Genomic DNA, 18,865 nt, shown 5'->3' on the forward strand with positions numbered 1-18,865 from the left:
AGATGACTGGAAGAGAGAAACCTGGAGAGGAAGAAAAAGGAGGAAACACTGAAACACTGATGTTCTTAACAGCGTTACATTGTAGTTTTCTGGCTGCGGAGGTTGAAGACTGGAGAGACTCCTCTCTTTACAGTGGGACTGCGTTCATTTTCTCGTGGCTCTTTGAGGTCTCTCTCGTGCCATCTACCAATTAAGTAAAATAATTCAGTTTTTTTTAGTCTAAAGGATGACGCTTTAAGCCTCCGGTAACAAAGTAATTTAATCTTCCACCCCCTACCCCAGGCAACCCCCCAAAAAACACCCCACTGGCTCTCAGAAAATAATACCTAGCCCTTTGGTTTCCTTAGAGTGTGACATGTGATTACAAATTCTCTTCTTAGTCTTCCAGCAGGACGTGACGTGATGATCCGAATTTTTGTCTTCCAGCTTACTGTGAGGATGAGGGGGAGCTCCCTCGCTGAACAGACCATTTAAGAAGAGAACTACTTGTATGCACGTAGAATTTACTGCCTTTCTTCAAAAGATGAACCCAACTAATCCTTTTAGTGGGCAGCAGCCTGGGGTTTTCCCAGCATCTACCAGTGGTCCCATAGGAACGTTTCAGGCTAAGCCACCTTTTCGATTTGGTCAGCCTTCTCCTTTTGGTCAAAATAATACATTATCTGGGAAAACCTCAGGATTTTCACAGGTAGCCAGCTTTCCGACATCTTCTGGAGTAAGTCCTTCTTCAGCACAAACATCAGGATTCTCCCAAACCTCAAATGTTGGACTCTTTTCTGGACTTGAACACACTCCAGCTTTTGTAGCTGCCTCTGGGTCTTCAAGTTCATGTGTGCCTGCAAACCCAGGATTTAGTTTTAAATCACCCAATTTTGGGGCTTTCCCAAGTACTTCTACGTTTGGACCAGAAACTGGGGAGATAGCAGGCTCTGGTTTTGGGAAAACAGAGTTTAGCTTTAAGCCTCTGGAAAATTCCATGTTTAGACCAATATTTGGGGCTGAATCTGAGCCAGAGAAAACTCAGAGCCCAATTACTTCTGGATTTTTCACATTTTCTCACCCAATTAGTAGTGGGCCTGGGGGACTGGCTCCATTTTCTTTTCCTCAGGTAACAAGCAGTTCAGCTGCCAATTCAAACTTCACCTTTTCAAAACCAGTCAATAGTAATAATTCATCATCTGCCTTTACCTCTGCTTTGTCAAACCAAAATGTAGAGGAAGAGAAGAGGGCCCCTAAGTCACTATTTGGAAGTTCTAATAGTAGCTTCACTAACTTCCCCATACCTTCAGGGCCTCTGGGTGAACCATTCCCAGTTAGCAAAACAGGTGTGAGACAAGGATGTGAAGAACGTGTTTCCCAAATGGAGCCACTTCCCAGCCTCATGAAAGGACTGAAAAGGAAGGAGGACCAGGATCGCTCCCCAAGGAGACATGGCCATGATGCAGCAGAAGACTTGGATGCTCTGTCGAGGGGAGATCATCCTCCAGATAAACGACCTGTCCGCCTGAATCGACCCCGGGGAGGCACCTTGTTTGGTCGAACGATACAAGATGTCTTCAAAAGCAATAAAGAAGTAGGTCGTCTGGGCAGTAAGGAATCTAAAAAGGATATTGGCTGTGCCGAATCTGGGGAAAATGACCACATGGCCATCCCAGGAGGGAGTCAGTCTGTCTTGGCACCTTCCCGGCTCCCCGGTGTGAATAAAGAGGAAGAAACTGAAAGTAGAGATAAAAAAGAAGGTGAGCCTTCTATATGTGCACCATCCAGTAAATGCTGCTGGCAAGTTCTTGGTAAATTTCCTTGGGTCTTAGTTTGATGTTTCTGGTAAATTTTCTGTAAACACTAGGAATTCTGACATGCCAAGAGCATGTCCTACGTAAACATTTCCTTTGCTCTTACATAGGTGGTGCCTCCTATATGAAATGTTACGTCTGGGGGGCGATTGGCCGGCTCAGTTGGAAGAGCATGTGGCTCTTTTTTTTTTTTTTTCAATATTTTATTTATTTATCTGACAGAGAGAGACACAGCAAGAGAGGGAACACAAGCAGGGGGAGTGGGAGAGGGAGAAGCAGGGTTCCTGCCGAGCAGGGAGCCTGATGCGGGGCTCGATCCCAGGACCCTGGGACCATGACCTGAGCTGAAGGCAGCCGCTTAACTGACTGAGCCACCCAGGTGCCCCGAGCATGTGGCTCTTGATCTCGGGCTCATGAATTGGAGCCCCACGTTGGGTGTGGAGATTACTTAAAAATAAATAAATACATAAACTTTGAAATGTTATATCTGATGCATTTTTAAAAAGATTTATTTATTTTAGAGAGAGAGAATACAATAGGGGGAGGGGCAGAAGGAGAGGGAGAGAATCTCAAGCAGGCTAACTCCCCGCTGAGCTCAGAGCCTGATACGGGCCCAGTCTTACCACCCTGAGATCATGACTGGACCCAAAATCAAGAGTTGGCTGCTTAACTGACTGAGCCACCTAGGCGCCCCATCTGATACATTTCCATGCCCGTTCTCCTATCCCTAGATTCTCTAAGAGGAACGCCTGGACGTCAAAGTAAAAGAAGCGAGAGCACAGACAGTCTTGGGGGCTTGTCTCCTGCTGAAATCACAGCAATCCAGTGTAAGAACATCCCTGACTCTCTCAATGACAGAACCATTCTGGAGAACCACTTTGGTAAAATTGCTAAAGTGCAGCGTATCTATACCAGGCGCAGCAAAAAGCTGGCAGTGGTGTATTTTTTTGATCATGTGAGTATTTCCAAGAAATTTAATAGTGAAAAAAAATTTGAACTTTTCACTTTGAAACCTGTTTTTTAATCTGTCAGTTATTTGCTAGAATTTGGGCAAGCGCTCGAATATCTTACTCTTTTTTTTTTTTTTAAAGATTTTATTTATTTGACAGAGAGAGACACAGCGTGAGAGGGAACACAAACAGGGGGAGTGGGAGGGAGAAGCAGGCTTCCCGCGGAGCAGGGAGCCCGATGTGGGGCTCGATCCCAGGACCCCAGGATCATGACCTGAGCCGAAGGCAGACGCTTAACGACTGAGCCACCCAGGCGCCCTCGAATATCTTATTCTTAACTTAGGCTGGAATAGCACTGTTTATTTCATAACTTGGGGTTATTCATGGAAAGCTTGCGGTCCCTACTGAATCAGTGTTCTAGAAATGCTGGGTGAGTGATTCCATGAGTCAGATTCCTCTGACATGCATGGGAGTGGCTCTGTAATCACACGGCACTTTTTCCAAATTGAGTTTTCTTGTTTTATTTGGTCATAGTGCATAATCACTGTAAACATTCAAACAGTACAGAAAAAGTAGACTCCCCCTGTAATCGCACTCTCCAGAGGTAACTGATGTGACTTGTTTGATTTATACCTTGACGGTAAATACACATATAGGCACATACATGCATGACACATTGGTTGTAGGGTGTGTGCATACAGGGGCCATTCACATTATGTAGCTTTATATCTTTATTGTTTTTTTCTGAATATTCTTGTGGGGAAAAATAAGGTTCTATAGAATTTGTAAAGTAGAAGCACGTCTTTATACTTTTTTTTTAAATGATAAAAGTATAGCCTGTTAATGTAGGAGAAAAAAACAAATCTGTGGGAGGGTAAATCTTTGCAAGTATGTAGTCATGTTGGTTTTACACAAATGGGATCACACTGCATATGCAGTCTGGTAACCTTTCCAGGTAGCAATCTTCGGTATTTTCTGAAATCAATAAATAGCCTAGATTAGAATAGGATTGTTAAGCACTACGTGGCATTCTATCCTGTTGACCTACTTGGCCAATTTTCTATTTGTGGACATTTTGTGTATGTATTTCTGATTGGCTTATATCCTTTGTTTAAATTCCTGAAGTTCTGTGCCAAAATACATGCATAGCCTTAGGGGTTTTGATGTTTATTCCTGTTGATTTTTTTTACAATTCAGCGGCATTAATTACATTCACAATGTTGTACAACCATCACCACTGTCTATTTCCGGAACTTTTTCATCATCCCAAACGGAAACTCTAACCACTAAGCAATATCTCCCCATTTTCTCCTTCCTTCAGCCCTTGGTGACCTCTAATCTATTTTCTGTCTCTATGAATTTGCCTATTCTAGAAATTATTTTTAAGTGGAATCATATAGTATTTGTCCTGTTTATTTCGGTCAGCATAATGTTTTCAATGTTTGTCCATGTGGTTGTACTTCATTCCTTTTATGGTTGAATAATATTCCATTGTATAGTATAATATTCCAGTATATTACATGTTGTTTATTAATCTGCCAGTGGACAGAGGTTGTTTCTACTTTTTGGCTATTTTGAATAATGCTGCCATGAACACGGTGTGCAAATATCTCAAGACCCTGCTTTTAATTCTGTTGGTATATACTTAGGAATGGAATTGCTGGCTCATATGCATTGTTTTTTGTTTTTGTTTTTTAAGTTATTTGGCTATTGAGATGTATTTGCACTTCTGGCTGAATCCTAAAAAATATTAATGTAATAAATATGTAAATTGTCATTGTAAGCAGTTCATTGATACATATAATGCCGAGGTTCCCTAATTACCCTCATCTTTCCTGTTACCCAGGAGCAAACACTATTACCCAGTATGGTGTGTATTTTTCTAGACACTAATATGTAGTTGGTTTTGTGATAAATTGTACCCCATGTGTATCATTGTCTTCCCTTTGTCTTCAAGTGTGACTTGGCAATCTTTCCATTACTGTATGTGTAATCAGATGGTGAGAGTCATCTCACCAAATGCCAACAAGGCCAAGCTATGGGTTCTATCCCAGTAAAGTCATTACTTTCAAAAAGAAGAAGAGCTAACCCATGCCTGTGAGATGCGTAAGGGAGGCGAGGACTGTGTGGTCAGAACATGTAGGGGTGGAGGCACCTCTGTGGTGCAGAATTTTGCTACTGCATTTGTGGTTTTAATCTCATTTCCTTTGGTGCCCTGATGTCCTCATACGTTGTGTTGTGGACTGTTTTCTAGGTGTCTGCAGCCTTGGCTAGGAAGAAGGGGAAAGGCTTGCATAAAGACATGGCTATCTTTTGGCACAAGAAGAAAATAAGTGAGTTTGCAATTATTCTTGGTGTAGTCTCCAGTCCTCTGTGTACCACACCCTCCGAGCTGTCACCAGTGCCAGGGTGGGGCTGGCTGTCGGTGCATCCTGTGTCTCGGAGTGTTTCTGTGGGCTCCTCTGGAACCTCCTGTGACAATTAAGAGAGTATTACTTTTTCTTTTCTTTTTTTTTTTTTTTTTTAAGATTTTCTTTATTTATTTGACAGAGAGATAGCGAGAGCAGGAACACAAGCAGGGGGAGTGGGAGAGGGAGAAGCAGGCTTCCTGCCGAGCAGGGAGCCCGATGTGGGACTCGATCCCAGGACCCTGGGATCATGACCCGAGTCGAAGGCAGACGCTTAATGACTGAGCCACCCAGGCGCCCCGAGAGTATTACTTTTTCAAACACAGTAAAAAAGTCCACTGCGAAGTGATTTGTGACTCATGAACTCTGCTCTTGTGTCCTCAGGTCCCAACAAGAAGCCCTTTTCCGTGAAGGAGAAGAAGCCGGGTGACGGCGAAGCCGGCCAGAGCCCCGAGGACACACCCTTTCAGCACTCTCCTCTTGGCAAGCCTGTGGTGAGGGCCGCAGCTGGCACCCTCCTGAGTAAAAGGTGCGGCCGGTCCTTCCTGTGGGTGCTCCGACTTCTGTGCCCTCGGCAGCAGTCGTGCCAGAGCATGGCAGGGAAGTGGGTGATACGCTGACACTTGAGCAGGGGGAATGGGGCCTGGGAGAGGGAGAGGAGGGCGTGGTGGGAGGGCAGGGGGAGACGGCTGGGCAGAGCCCCTGGGCTGCTCGCTTGTCTCGCTCAGTCCCGTGTCCCATGCGCTTGTACTGGCACCTGATGTGTATCAGTGTGTAAGGAGGACTTTTTCCCTGAAGAGGTCTACCTGGCTATGATCAAGTGTTCCTCAAAACTCCTTGTGGCAGTTTCCAGTATGACTTTCTGTAGGTCCAGCTTATTACGGCGAGGCAGTCCCCCTCGGCCGCACGATAGCTGGGGAGCCAGGGGTCTAGCTCTCAGGTGGGGGTGGGCACATGGTGTGTGCCTCACATGGCCTTCCCGTCTGAATGGAAATCTGTTCCCAGAGCCCTCAACTTCCCGCATGACCCCCCCCCCCCCCAGCCACAGCCTGCTTCTGTTTGATCCTTCATGTATTTTGGTTAGTATATTGTTTCCTCACTTTTCATTTCACAGTTAGCACTTTAGTTGCTGATTTGTTTTGCTTTTTACTTTCCCACTCAGTCATATCTTCAACAGTAGAGTTCACTGAATATCGAAAGCCAACTAGAAAATGGGGAAGCTCACAGACATTGCTCATTTCTGTTTAGTACATCCTTCTACCAGAGTGAAGTGATGTATGAAAACATGTAGGCGTGTGATTTCCTCATGGTGTTAAAGTGTGTTTTTTTGTTTTTTTTCCCCAAATCCCAAGCTGAATTTCATTTTTTTGAGATACAGATCTTTGGATATTCATTTAGCTGTTTAAAGGGGCTCATCTCATTCTTAAAAAGTATGGAATATTTTATTTTATTCTGTTTTTTTTTTTTTTTTTTTTTAAGATTTTATTTTATTTTTGAGAGAGAGTGTAAGCATGCACGAGTGGTGGGGAGGGGCAGAAGGAGAAGCAGACTCCCTGCTGAGCAGGGAGCCCGATGTGGGGCTCGATCCCAGGACCCCGGGATCATGACCTGAGCCGAAGGCAGACGCTTAATGACTGAGCCACCCAGGCGCCCAAAAAGTATGGAATATTTTAAAATCACAGAGAATGACAAGAGTAACACCTTCGTGCTCCTCACTAGCATTGTCAGGGCTTGTCTCATGTCAGTATTGTACTTTGTCAGTTTTGGAGGAGCAGAAAGTCTTGAATGGTGGAAGCATTCAGAAGTAGAAGTGATAGAAGCACCTGATGGATACAAGGCCCTTGATGTGTTACTTTCTTTGTAGCTCTCCAGTGAAGAAGCCAAGTCTTCTAAAGACCCATCAGTTTGAGGGAGACCCTTTTGACTCGGGCTCCGAGGGCTCTGAGGGTCTCGGGCCATGTGTGTCATCACTCAGCAGCCTGATAGGCACCGTGGCTGAGACTTCTGAGGAGAAGTACCGCCTGCTTGACCAGAGGGATAGGATCATGCGGCAAGGTATGGTGGGCGCACCTCAGCAGCGGTCCAGAGACCTGGCTAAGGTCATGGTAAGGTCACTGTGGGAGCTGGGAGGAGGGAGCAGCCCCTGCCCATGGGGCTCCACTGTCATCGAGTCTCTGGGTCCTCCAATGCCCTGCATATAATCTTTCCTGTGAGCTGGTTTCCCAAGGGGATGGAAGACATGGATTATAATGTAGATATGTCTTTAATTTTATTTTTGGAAGAAAATCCATAAACTATTGACCCATGCTAAATGAAACATTTTATTTTATTTTATTTTTTTTTTATTTATTTTTTTTTTTTTTGTAAGATTTTATTTTTATTAATTTGACAGAGAGAGACAGAGCGAGAGAGGGAGCACAAGCAGGGGGAGTGGGAGAGGGAGAAGCAGGCTTCCCGCTGAGCAGGGAGCCCGATGCGGGACTCGATCCCAGGACTCTGGGATCATGACCCGAGCCAAGGCAGACGCTTAACTAACTGAGCCACCCAGGCGCCCCTAAATGAAACATTTTAAAGGGCCATTTTTAGACATTCAGAAAGCATATATTGGGGCGCCTGGGTGGCTCAGTTGGTTAAGCGACTGCCTTCAGCTCAGGTCATGATCCTGGAGTCCCGGGATCGAGTCCCGCATCGGGCTCCCCGCTCGGCGGGGAGCCTGCTTCTGCCTCTAACCCTCCCCCCTCTCATGTACTCTCTCTCTCTCATTCTCGCTCTCTCAAATAAATAAATAAATCTTTAAAAAAAAAAAAAAAAAAAAAAAAAAAAAGAAAGCATATATTAAAAATCCAAATGTTTGGTTTGACAGAAATCCCCACAAATAAAACTTAAGAAATGTCAACCCAGGAGAAAAATCTGTAACTCATCACAAAGGCCTAATTTTCCTGATATAGAAAGTACTGTGGAAGTCATTGTGACAAAGGCCAGCCCAGTAGAGAAATGAGTAGGGGGTCAGAAGAGTTACAGAAAAGGAAATATACCTGACCTTGACCAACACAAGGCTAGGGGTGCTGGCCCCCTTACAGTCGAAAATTCACGTATGACTTTTGACTCCTCAAAAACTTAACTGCTGATAGCCTACTGGTGACTTACTCATAACAGTCAGTTAATGCATATTTTGTGTGTTATGTGTATCATATACTGCATTCCTACAATAAATTAAGCTAGAGAAAAGAAAATGTTATTAAAATGATAAGGAAGAGAAAATACATTTACAGTACTGTAAAAACTCTGTGTATGAGTGGACCTGCACATTTCAAACCTGTGTTGTTCCAGAGTCAACTGTGTCATGAATTGGTTTTTAAACATATGGAAAGGTGCTCAGCCCATCACACACAGCAGTCCAGTTACACCCGCAGAGGTGGCCTCTCCCCTGTTACACCATGATGCTGTCTCCTTGAGCCGGCTGTGGACGGCTGCACCGCTCCGGTAGAGGGCAGGTTGGCAGTACCTTCCGGCCGTAGGAAAGCCGTGCCTTTGACCCAGCATCCCACGCCCTGAAGTATGTGTGTTCCACATACAAGGTTGTTTTTGATGACAAAGATTGGGAATTGATTGTCCACATAGCAAGATTCTAAACAGTCTGAAAGAAGACCTGGGTTTCTTTATGGAAAAAAATGAAGATTTATTGTGAAGTAGGGAATCACAGTGTGGAAGTGTGTAGTATGCTACCCGTTGTGTATAAATAAGGGGGTAAGTGTACCTGCCTGTGGGTACATAAAGTAGTCCTGGAGGTATGAAAAGATCTGTTCACGTTGTCTCAGAGAGGGGAGCAAGGTGGGGGGGTCTATTTTGACATTTTTATACCTTTGGAATATAACCCATGTGAATATATTACCTATTCAAAAAATAAGTATTCTGTTAACTTTAAAAAAATATGTGCAGTGACCACACATAAAAGGAGAAAGCATTTGTGCTTTTTTTGCAAAGTTTTTTTTTTTTTAAAGGTTTTATTTATTTATTTATTTGAGAGAGAGAGAGAGAGAAATGGAGAAGGGGGAACAGCAGAGGGAGAGGGAGAAGCAGACCCCCCACTGAGCAGGGATCCTGACATGGGGCTTGATCCCGGGACTCCGGGATCATGACCTGAGCTGAAGGCAGACACTTAACTGACTGAGCCATCCAGGCACCCCTGCAAAGTTTTTTTTAAATTAAATTAGCTGTGGCATTTTACTCTCTTTAGAAGCTGTGAATGAGTGGAATAATCAAGTGCTTCCTTAACATGGTAATAAAAGCTGCTGTCCTACATTATGTCATTGACATGGTGATTTTTATATTCCAAATAAAATTAGCAGGTGTTGAAATTTTTCAAGATAAAAATAAGGGGTGTGCATTTTGAGCTTGAAGTTGTTGTAATCCATCTCATTTAAAAGGTATTTTTGTAACTTTAATTTTGTGGGAAGTAAGAGTAGTTTATTCAGGACCCAGGTTCTCTTAGGTGTTCTCTTAGGTGATTCTTGTTCTATCAACAACAGAATGAGATAGAAGCGATGAAATACTGAGTTTGCTATTTACAATTAGCAGATTGATCTTTTTAACAAACATACTGCAGCATGACTGTTTATCGTTCAGACTGCTGTGGAGCCACGGACAGTGATCAGCGTGCCCCCCACCTGCATCATGCAGTGCAGACCTGTGGCTTTTGCGGGGGGACGAGGCCTCTGGGTGCCCTGGTACCTGACGTGATAGGCCATGCTTCCCTTTCAGCGCTTTACTTTGTCATTTGTGTGTGGCATTTGTCTTTAGTTTTATTTTTCCTTTTATTATCATAGTAACTGTGTGATACGTTACTTTTTACTTGTCATTTAGCTCGGGTGAAAAGAACCGACCTGGACAAAGCGAGGACTTTTGTTGGGACATGCCCAGATATGTGTCCTGAAAAGGAGCGGTACATGCGGGAGACCCGGAGCCAGCTGAGCGTGTTTGAAGTGGTCCCAGGGACTGACCAGGTGGAGCCCCGTGTCCTCGTGGGGTTCCTCTCTAGGCCGCTGTCCGTAATTAATCTTCAGGGTGGAGGTGGGCTATATAGGAGGTGGGGCTTATTCTTTTATAATTTCGGTACATATTGATACTTGATTTGGCGTTTACCTTTTTAGAGGGTGGCAGGGATTTAGGGGGTGGCTACTATTAACATTCATATTAAATTGTTTGTACTGTGAGGTGTGTACTAAATAATCTTATATAGGATAATTGGACCCCAAGGTACTCTAAGGTATAGCTGTAGATACAGATTTGTTTCATAGATTAAAAGTTTCTTTTCATTTCTGTTTTCTTTTCACAATTTTCTTCCTATCCTTTTCTGTGTTTGTGTTTTGCACAGTGAGATTATGCTCTAGGTGCAATTCTGAATGAATCCTTTTCACTTAAAATAGTATCACATTTTCTTTTCTGATAAACTCTATCAGCATTTTTTAAACAACAGCCTATTATTTGATTAGGTAGCTCTGTCAAGACTTCCCATTTTGCAGTCACTAGATATTTAAATTTCATTAATAATTCTATTGGGCATATTGTGTGTAACAAGTCTAAGGTATGTAGATTATTTCCTTTTGATAGATCCTAAGGGTGTGACCTTTCTTCAGGTTCCTGAACCATGTGTGTGCCAATGCATATTCCCAAATTGTTCCCTGGGAAATCTGCATCATTTTAGATCCTTTTTCCTCTTTGTTAATTTTGCTTGCGGACTTCTCTCTTGTTTGGTGGGGTTTTTTTTTGTTGTTGTTTTTTAAAGATCTTATTTTTAACTAATGTCTACACCCAAGGTGGGGCTTGAACTTATATTATAACTCTTACATCGACAGTCACATGCTCCACGGACTGAGCCAGCTGAGTGCCCCTTGGCTGGCGGTTCTAAGTTGCCCTTGCCCAGTGTGGGGCCCTCGGCTGGGTAGGAGTGTCACAGCAGAGGCCCCTGCCTCAGGAGACGGTCATGCTGGCTTACGGTGGATGCCCAGTCCTGGGGACGTCTGGTCTTCTGCCCTTGGCCACATGTCTTCAGCCTCCTTTGAGGTGGGACAGCTCCAGGCCTATGCCCTGCAAGGCTCCTGCTGCTGTCTCCGTTTCCTTTCTAGTCTGTGTGGACTTAACTTTGGGGTGTGAGTGTGGCTGAGGTCTGTTACAATGCTTCAGAGTCCTTTACCTGTCACACCTCTGCCGTTGGAACCATGCAGGTATATCTCTACTTACCTTCCTTCTTTTTTTAAAATTTTAAGTAATCTCTGCACCCAGTGTTGGCTTGAACTCGCAACCCTGAGATCAAGAGTTTCACACTCCACTGACTGAGCCAGCCAGGCGCCCCCACTTACATTACTTCTGCTTCTTCGCTCCTCATTGTATTTGTCAAAAACAAGTTTCTTGTTTGTTTTTGAATTTTGATCATTACCTTCAAACAAATTTTACATTTTTTTTAAAGTCTTTTTTTTTTTTTGAAAGATTTTATTTATTTATTTGAGAGAGAGAGAGCATGAGAGGGGGGAGGGTCAGAGGGAGAAGCAGACCCCTTGCCGAGCAGGGAGCCCGATGCGGGACTCGATCCCGGGACTCCAGGATCACGACCTGAGCCGAAGGCAGTCGCTTAACCAACTGAGCCACCCAGACACTCCAAATTTTACATTTTTTTTTAAAGTCTTTTTTTTTTTTGAAAGATTTTATTTATTTATTTGAGAGAGAGAGAGAATGAGAGAGAGCATGAGAGGGGGGAGGGTCAGAGGGAGAAGCAGACTCCCCGCTGAGCAGGGAGCCCGACGCGGGACTCAATCCCGGGACTCCAGGATCACGACCTGAGCCGAAGGCAGTCGCCCAACCAACTGAGCCGCCCAGGCGCCCCAAATTTTACATTTTAAAATTATATTCTGTAGTATTGATCTTGTATGAGTATGTGGGTGATTTTCCTCCTCGTTTTAAGGCGCAGCTGTGGGGAGGCTGGCCCAGCACCTGACACCCAGCTCTTTGCCCCGACTGTGTGTCCCCAGGTGGACCACGCGGCAGCTGTGAAGGAATACAGCCGCTCTTCCGCTGATCAGGAAGAGCCCCTCCCGCATGAGCTGCGGCCCTCGGCAGTGCTCAGCAGGACCATGGACTACTTGGTGACTCAGATCATGGACCAGAAGGAGGGCAGCCTGCGGGACTGGTATGACTTCGTGTGGAACCGCACACGGGGCATACGGAAGGTATCAGCCGCTTCTAATCAGAAAATTAGAAAATGCATGTGAATTCCAAAGTTGAAGCAAGATTTCTTTTCATTTTACTCAGTTATATTTCATCTGTGTAAAAAAAAAATGCTGTTATTTAAAATCATTACAAAGTCCTGTTAAAATGTGCTTCATGGGCTTTGTTTGAAATTGACATATGAGAAATTCAGGTAATCACGATTCTTCTAATCGTTTGTTCCCAATGCATGGAAATACATGCGTGTAATCTGTGTGTATACAAGACACATATGTATGTAAGGGGTGTGTGTGTGTGTAATACTCCCTCTTGCTTGTGGCCAGGACATCACACAGCAGCACTTGTGTGACCCTGTGACGGTGTCCCTGATTGAGAAGTGTACCCGGTTCCATATCCATTGTGCCCACTTCATGTGTGAGGAGCCCATGTCCTCCTTTGATGCCAAGATCAATAATGAGAACATGACCAAGTGCCTTCAAAGTCTGAAGGAGATGTACCAGGACCTGAGAAACAAGGGTGTGTCCTGTGCCAGCGAAGCTGAGTTCCAGGGCTACAACGTTCTGCTCAATCTCAACAAGGGGGACATCCTAAGGTAAACTTTCAAATTTGGAAGCTAGCCTAAGCTATATAAAAAGGCAGGGTTTTGTTTTGTTTTTTTTTTAAAGACTTTATTTATATTTTTTAAGATTTTATTTATTTATTAGAGAGAGTGTATGCATGAGGGGCAGAGGGAGAGGGAGAAGCAGGGAGCCAGATGCGGGGCTCTCTTCTAGGACCTTGAGATCACAACCTGAGCCAAAGGCAGCCGCTTAACCTACTGAGCCACCCAGGTGCCTCCCCCTTTTTTTAAGATTTTATTTATTTAGAGAAAGCATGCAAGTGGGGGGGAGGGGCAGAGGGGGGGAGAGAATCTCCAGCAGACTCCCCACTGAGCGGGGAGCCCAAATGGGGCTTGATCTCATGACCCTGAGATCACGGACGACCTGAGCTGAAACCAAGAGTCAGGTGCTTACCGACTGAGCTACCTAGGAGCCCCCATAGGCATCTCTCTTGAGTGATTCAGTCAACTCTGTTTATTTACAAAGGAAGACAAAGTTAAATTTTGTTTTTTAGATGTCATCATCATCAAAAACAGCTGGCAGTCATTTGGCATTAAAGTAATTCTTTGATAATCAATTCTTAAATTGATTTTTGCTTGAATTTGTTTATTTACCATCTTTTTAGAGAGCACCATTGTTCCCAATCCAGCTCAAGAGCAGCAGCTTTGAAGTTAGTAAACTGAATAGAATGGCAGATGTCACCATTAAGTCCCTCTTTCTCAGTATGGTTAAAATGTAGTTTTTTTTTTTTTGTCTATTTTCATGGACATTTTGTCTAATTAAAAATAAAATTGGGGGTGCCTGGGTGGCTCAGTCGGTTAAGCATCCAACTCTTGATCTCAGCTTAGGTCTTGATCTCAGGGTTGTGAGTTCAAGCCCCCTGTTGGGCTCTGTGCTGGGCCTGGAGCCTACTTAAAAAAAAAAGGAAAAGAAAAAAATAAATAAAATTCTAACCCTTTTGTCTCCTTTAATTAACAGAGAAGTACAACAGTTCCATCCTGCTGTGAGAAACTCCTCTGAAGTGAAATTTGCTGTTCAGGCCTTTGCTGCATTGAACAGTAATAATTTTGTGAGATTTTTCAAACTGGTCCAGTCGGCGTCTTATCTGAATGCTTGTCTTTTACACTGTTACTTTAATCAGGTGAGTCATGTAGCTATACTTAAAGAATTGGAAGAAACCAGATCGTTACTTGTGGCGTTTAAGTGCTTCTCTATTCCGAGAACATTTTAGCGGGTCCAGGCTAACTCTCATGTAAGCATTGCAGCCACCCCCAGAGGATGTTGCCGCATTACCTTGTGTCACAGAGGCTGGCGCCCTGGACCACTGGTGGAAAAAGCTGTATGATAGAAAATACTATTATTAAGTTTAGATCAGAGAAATCTCTTTAGAATGATATGACTTGAGTTCAGCACTATCATTTTCCTTGGAAACAAACCAAAAATCAAAAATTGCACATGCAAAGTCCCTGACTTAAAAATTCTTAAGTGTTATTAATCTGAATTTTTGGAGTGAACCTGATGATGCTGAATCCATTTCAATACTTATCTTAAGGGCCTGCTCCTTGTTGAGTACTGTGCTGTGCCTTGGGGTTGCAAACCTGGGGAAGACCCATGTCTTACTTGGTGCTTTACATAGGGTATGAATGCCTGGTCTCAAAATTCCCCAAGTCAGGTCTTCAGCCCTAGCCCCCTGACAGTGCATGCACTGTGCTGCCCCCCAGCTGCAAGGGGTCCTCTGGGTGGGGAGGAGGCTGCCGGGGTGGGGGTGTGTGTGTGGGGGGGCTCTTAGGACCTGGTCAGCTGGCTCTCTGACTCCAGGTTGTTTTTCTTCTTTGGTCACACATCAAGTCCTTTGGTAAACGGTGACTAAGCCCACGGTCATAGCCCAGGCGGAGGGTCTTCTTCAGGTGTGTTCATTGTCCTGTCTTATAATTGCCAATAGCACTGAAATTCTGGAACAAATGAAAAGATTTTTAACAACATGCCATTTGGGGAACTCTGTACATTCAATACATAAAACTGATAGCTACTATTTTCAGAATGATTATGTAGTGTTCTTAGAATATTGGCCATTTGTGCCCGTTTTAATAACTTGAAACAAAAAAGACATCTAAGTACTTTAGAGAAACGCAGTGTTTGACCTGGTCCCATAGGCTCCCTTGCTCAGCTCCACCTGCTGTGATGCTTCCTGTCCCTCCAACCCCAGCCCACTACTGCCTCAGGGCCTTTGCACTTGCTGTTCTCACTGCTGTTCTTTCTCCTCACAGAGCCATATGGTGCTCACCTTCTTCAGGTCTTGGCTCGGCTGCCACCTTCTCAGCAGAGCCCACCCTGCCTGCCTGCCCTCCTCCTCTGCCTTCCTCTGGTGCACTGTCACCGTTAAATGTACTGTGTATGTCACGGGTTCAGTTTGTTCGTTGTTGGTCTCTCCCTAACACATCAGTTCTGGGAGCAGGGATTTTGCTTTGTTCATTGTTGCGTGCTGCACGTTAATAATGCCAGATAAGAAATAAATACTTGATAAATACTGTTGGAATTGAAGAACACTGCAAGAGGAAGCAAGGGTCACTCAGAGTCCTAGACCCACATACAAGTTTTGTTAACATTTTCCTGTTTTTCCTGTCTTCTTTTTTTAAAGTACTTCTTACGAATTCCATGCCATTCCTGCATTTTTCCATGGCATGCTATCATCTCTGTGATAATTTTTAGTGCCACAGAGCTTTTTGTCAAGTGGATAGTGCACAGTTGACCTTCCACATGCTCTGCTGATGGATGACTTGTCTTCTAGGGTTTCTTGTGTGGGTGTGTGTGTTTCAGATTTTATTTGTCAGAGAGAGCGCGTGTGCACACACCAGCTGGGGACGTGGCAGGCAGAGGGAGAAGCAGGCTCCCCGCTGAGCAAGGAGCCTGGTGTGGGGCTCGATCCCAGGTCCCCGTGATCATGACCTGAGCCGGACGCAGACGCTTAACCGACTGAGCCACCCAGGCGTCCCTAACCGTTCCTGTGTATGAGACTGTTTCACATGCATTTCTGGGCATCTTCTGCTGAGCAAATCCCCTGGTGATTGCTAAGCTTGGGCCTCTTAGTACCAGATTGCTTTCCAGAGGGACTGAGCAGTAGCAGGACCCTGTCCCCCACGGTGGCATTTTGTGGTCACGGAATGACTGGCTCCTTAACACTGCAGTGATTTTGCTTCTCTCTTCAGATCCGCAAAGATGCTCTCCGAGCGCTCAACATCGCGTACACTGTGAGCACGCAGCGCTCCACCGTCTTTCCCCTGGATGGTGTGGTGCGCATGCTGCTCTTCAGAGACTGTGACGAGGCCACAGACTTCCTGAACTACTATGGTCTCACTGTCTCTGATGGGTAAGAGCAGAGGGTGGCTGCGGGACCTCTCTTTTTTTTTTTTCTCTTTTAGTTCTGATAAAGGGCTGGGAAGTGCAGCTACGTGCCAGGCCCCAGAGAGGGCCCATTCTGCATGCTGCCTCCCTGGGGTGCAGGTGAACACAGCGAGGCTCAGAATGGGCTGGGGAGCATCCCCAGATCAGACACTGCTTGTTAGCGGAGTGGTGTTCAGACCTATTTCTTTGCAATTTTAAAATCAGTGCTTTTCATAAGATACTGAAGAAATTAAAGGTAAAGGTTAGGGTCTTCCTTATTCTTTCTCTCGAAGATGACTTCTGCTGGCCAGTGACTACCACTGCTGACCTGTGGTGGCCCAGACAGGCACTGGTGGGCCAGGCCAGGGGCTTCTGTGCTGCTTGGAGTCAGTGTTTTTTTTTTTTTTTTTTAAAGATTTTATTTATTTATTTGACAGAGAGAGACATAGCGAGAGAGGGAACACAAACGGGGAGTGGGGGAGGGGAGAAGCAGGCTTCCCGCTGAGCAGGGAGCCCGATGCGGGGCTCGATCCCAGGACCCTGGGACCATGACCTGAGCCGAAGGCAGACGCTTAACGACTGAGCCACGCAGGCGCCCCTGGAGTCAGTGTTTTAAGAACCTGATGAAACTCGTGGACCCTCTCCTCGTAAATGGCAGCATAACGTGCACCATGTCTTGTTCCAAGTTGCTGTTTCTCTAGCCCTTCCCTCCTCTTCCCTCCTCATTGCCAGCCCCTTCCTGTCTGCTTCCTGCAGCCCTGTCCTCACAGAAACATGCGGCTTTGGAATAAGACAGGAGCATGCAGGTGTGTGCTGTTCCACGTAGGGCTGCGTACAAGTGGGCCAGGAGGCTCCCATGTCACAGGGCAACGTCCAGGCTGGCAGCTCTGGGTACTGTGGGCTGGGACACCAGATCAGCCTTTACTGCCTCCCTCTTCACTTACACGTGGTTGTGGGGTGACCCAGTGATGGGGACAGGGCTTCCAGCATTGCTGCTGGGCGCTGAGAGGTGACGATCGGCTTCTCACCGATGTAACGCTTCTCTGGGTTCTCTGTGGTCTGGGTAGCTGTGTCGAGCTGAACCGGTCCTCGTTCCTGGAACCAGAGGGCTTATCCAAGGCCAGGAAGTCGGTGTTCATTACCAGGAAGATGACCGTGTCGGTTGGGGAGATTGTGAGTGGAGGGCCATTGCCCCCCATCCCTCGTCATACTCCCGTGTGCAGCTTCAACTCCCAGAACAAGTACATTGGGGAGAGCCTGGCTGCAGAGCTGCCTGTGGGCACCCAGAGACCCAGCTCGGACGCAGTAGGTGAGAAGCTGCAGTTGCAGGAGGGAAGTAGCATTGCCCCTCCAGGAAGCCTCTCTGGAGGTAGGAGCATCTGTTTTAGTTTGTGGGTGGGGGTGGGGCGGGTGGTACTGGCTCAGTGCTCAGATACTTCTCCCCTCTCAAGAACGGCCTGAATGGCTCTTTGATGTCACGGTGCTTGGTTCCCACTGGTGAAGCTCACACTGTCCCCTGTGACATTGCTCGGGAGGGTAGCCAGCCCTTAGGGTCACTGTGGGTGCCCAGGGGTTGTCTTAAGTACCTGCACTTGCCTGTTCCCTTCCAGGTGGGGGGAAAGGAGAGGCGTGTGGGGCAGAGGCAGATGTACCGCCGCCCGCTCTCCTCCAGCAGCCTCTTCCCACCCCTGCGCCCACACCAGCTTCTCTGCCTCACCTCCCAGCACCGACCCCGAGCACAGCGCCTGGCCTCTTCCAGCCCCCTGTGCAGCCCCCCCTCCAGCCCCCTGTGCAGCCCGAATTGCTTCCTCCAAGGCCTGTACCTTCGTACTCGGATGCGGTAAGGAATGTTCGGGTTAGGGCGCTGAGGAGCCCGTGGTACAAGTGTCACCATGGTGTCTGATACTCCAGATCGAACCCACAGAGGTGGTCGCCTGTGGCTCTAAAATATTCTGAGTGCCAGCTGGGGCGGGTCTCAGGGCCCTGGCCGTGGAGGCTTAAGCCTTGGTCTTTCTGACAAGGTGCCTGGGGCTCCGAGCTTAGGGCTGCACCAGGCCACCTAGCTTGTTGCCTGTGTCTGCTTGAAGGGGCCACAGCTCAGATATTGGAGAAGGCGTGGCAGGGTTTTTGTGGCCATAACGTGAGGGCTGAAGGAAGTCCTGTCTTGCACTGAGGGCTCTGCAGACAGGTGGGTCTCTGTGGACCAGCCTCTGCCCTATGGAGTGGACTGTGTTGCCTGGTCTCCCATGAGGGGTCCAGGGAGAGGCCCTGCCTGCAGCCCCTCAGCTGTGGGTGGCAGAGCTGGGGCTGACCCCGCAGGCTCGGTGCAGAGCCCCCATCTTTGTCACGGTCGTCAGGACAGCACTTCATTGCTTCCTGTCCCAGTGCCGTCTTGCACCCCTGACGTGTCTGCTCTGAGCGATGTTCAACACTGCTCACTTGAGAGAGCCAGTGGACGTGTTGACTGGGGACCTGTGGGGCCCCAGGCAGCACTGTGTGCTCGCCGATGGGGT

The 18,865-nt window shown here is 46.3% G+C and overlaps 1 protein-coding gene across 3 annotated transcripts in view; it reads left to right on the forward strand.

Moving 5' to 3' along the window:
• The first annotated feature begins 490 nt into the window (after window positions 1-490).
• Window positions 491-18,865, forward strand: part of MCM3AP (minichromosome maintenance complex component 3 associated protein) — a 51,637-nt gene continuing 33,262 nt past the window's right edge. For 2 of the 3 annotated variants that reach the window (XM_064577662.1, XM_064577663.1), the window contains exons 1-12: window positions 491-1,739; window positions 2,525-2,748; window positions 4,998-5,076; window positions 5,536-5,680; window positions 7,016-7,206; window positions 10,015-10,154; window positions 12,177-12,374; window positions 12,696-12,964; window positions 13,950-14,112; window positions 16,178-16,338; window positions 17,420-17,661; window positions 17,963-18,192. In XM_064577662.1, the coding sequence (XP_064433732.1) occupies window positions 491-1,739; window positions 2,525-2,748; window positions 4,998-5,076; window positions 5,536-5,680; window positions 7,016-7,206; window positions 10,015-10,154; window positions 12,177-12,374; window positions 12,696-12,964; window positions 13,950-14,112; window positions 16,178-16,338; window positions 17,420-17,661; window positions 17,963-18,192 (3,291 nt within the window). The remainder of the gene's footprint in view (window positions 1,740-2,524; window positions 2,749-4,997; window positions 5,077-5,535; window positions 5,681-7,015; window positions 7,207-10,014; window positions 10,155-12,176; window positions 12,375-12,695; window positions 12,965-13,949; window positions 14,113-16,177; window positions 16,339-17,419; window positions 17,662-17,962; window positions 18,193-18,865) is intronic. The other variant, XM_064577665.1, reaches the window with a different exon arrangement.

This window comes from Mirounga angustirostris, unplaced genomic scaffold, assembly GCF_029215605.1.
Source record: "Mirounga angustirostris isolate CCGP_5_RB_7025 unplaced genomic scaffold, mMirAng1.0.hap1 SCAF_1, whole genome shotgun sequence".
Taxonomy (NCBI): Eukaryota; Metazoa; Chordata; class Mammalia; order Carnivora; family Phocidae; genus Mirounga; species Mirounga angustirostris.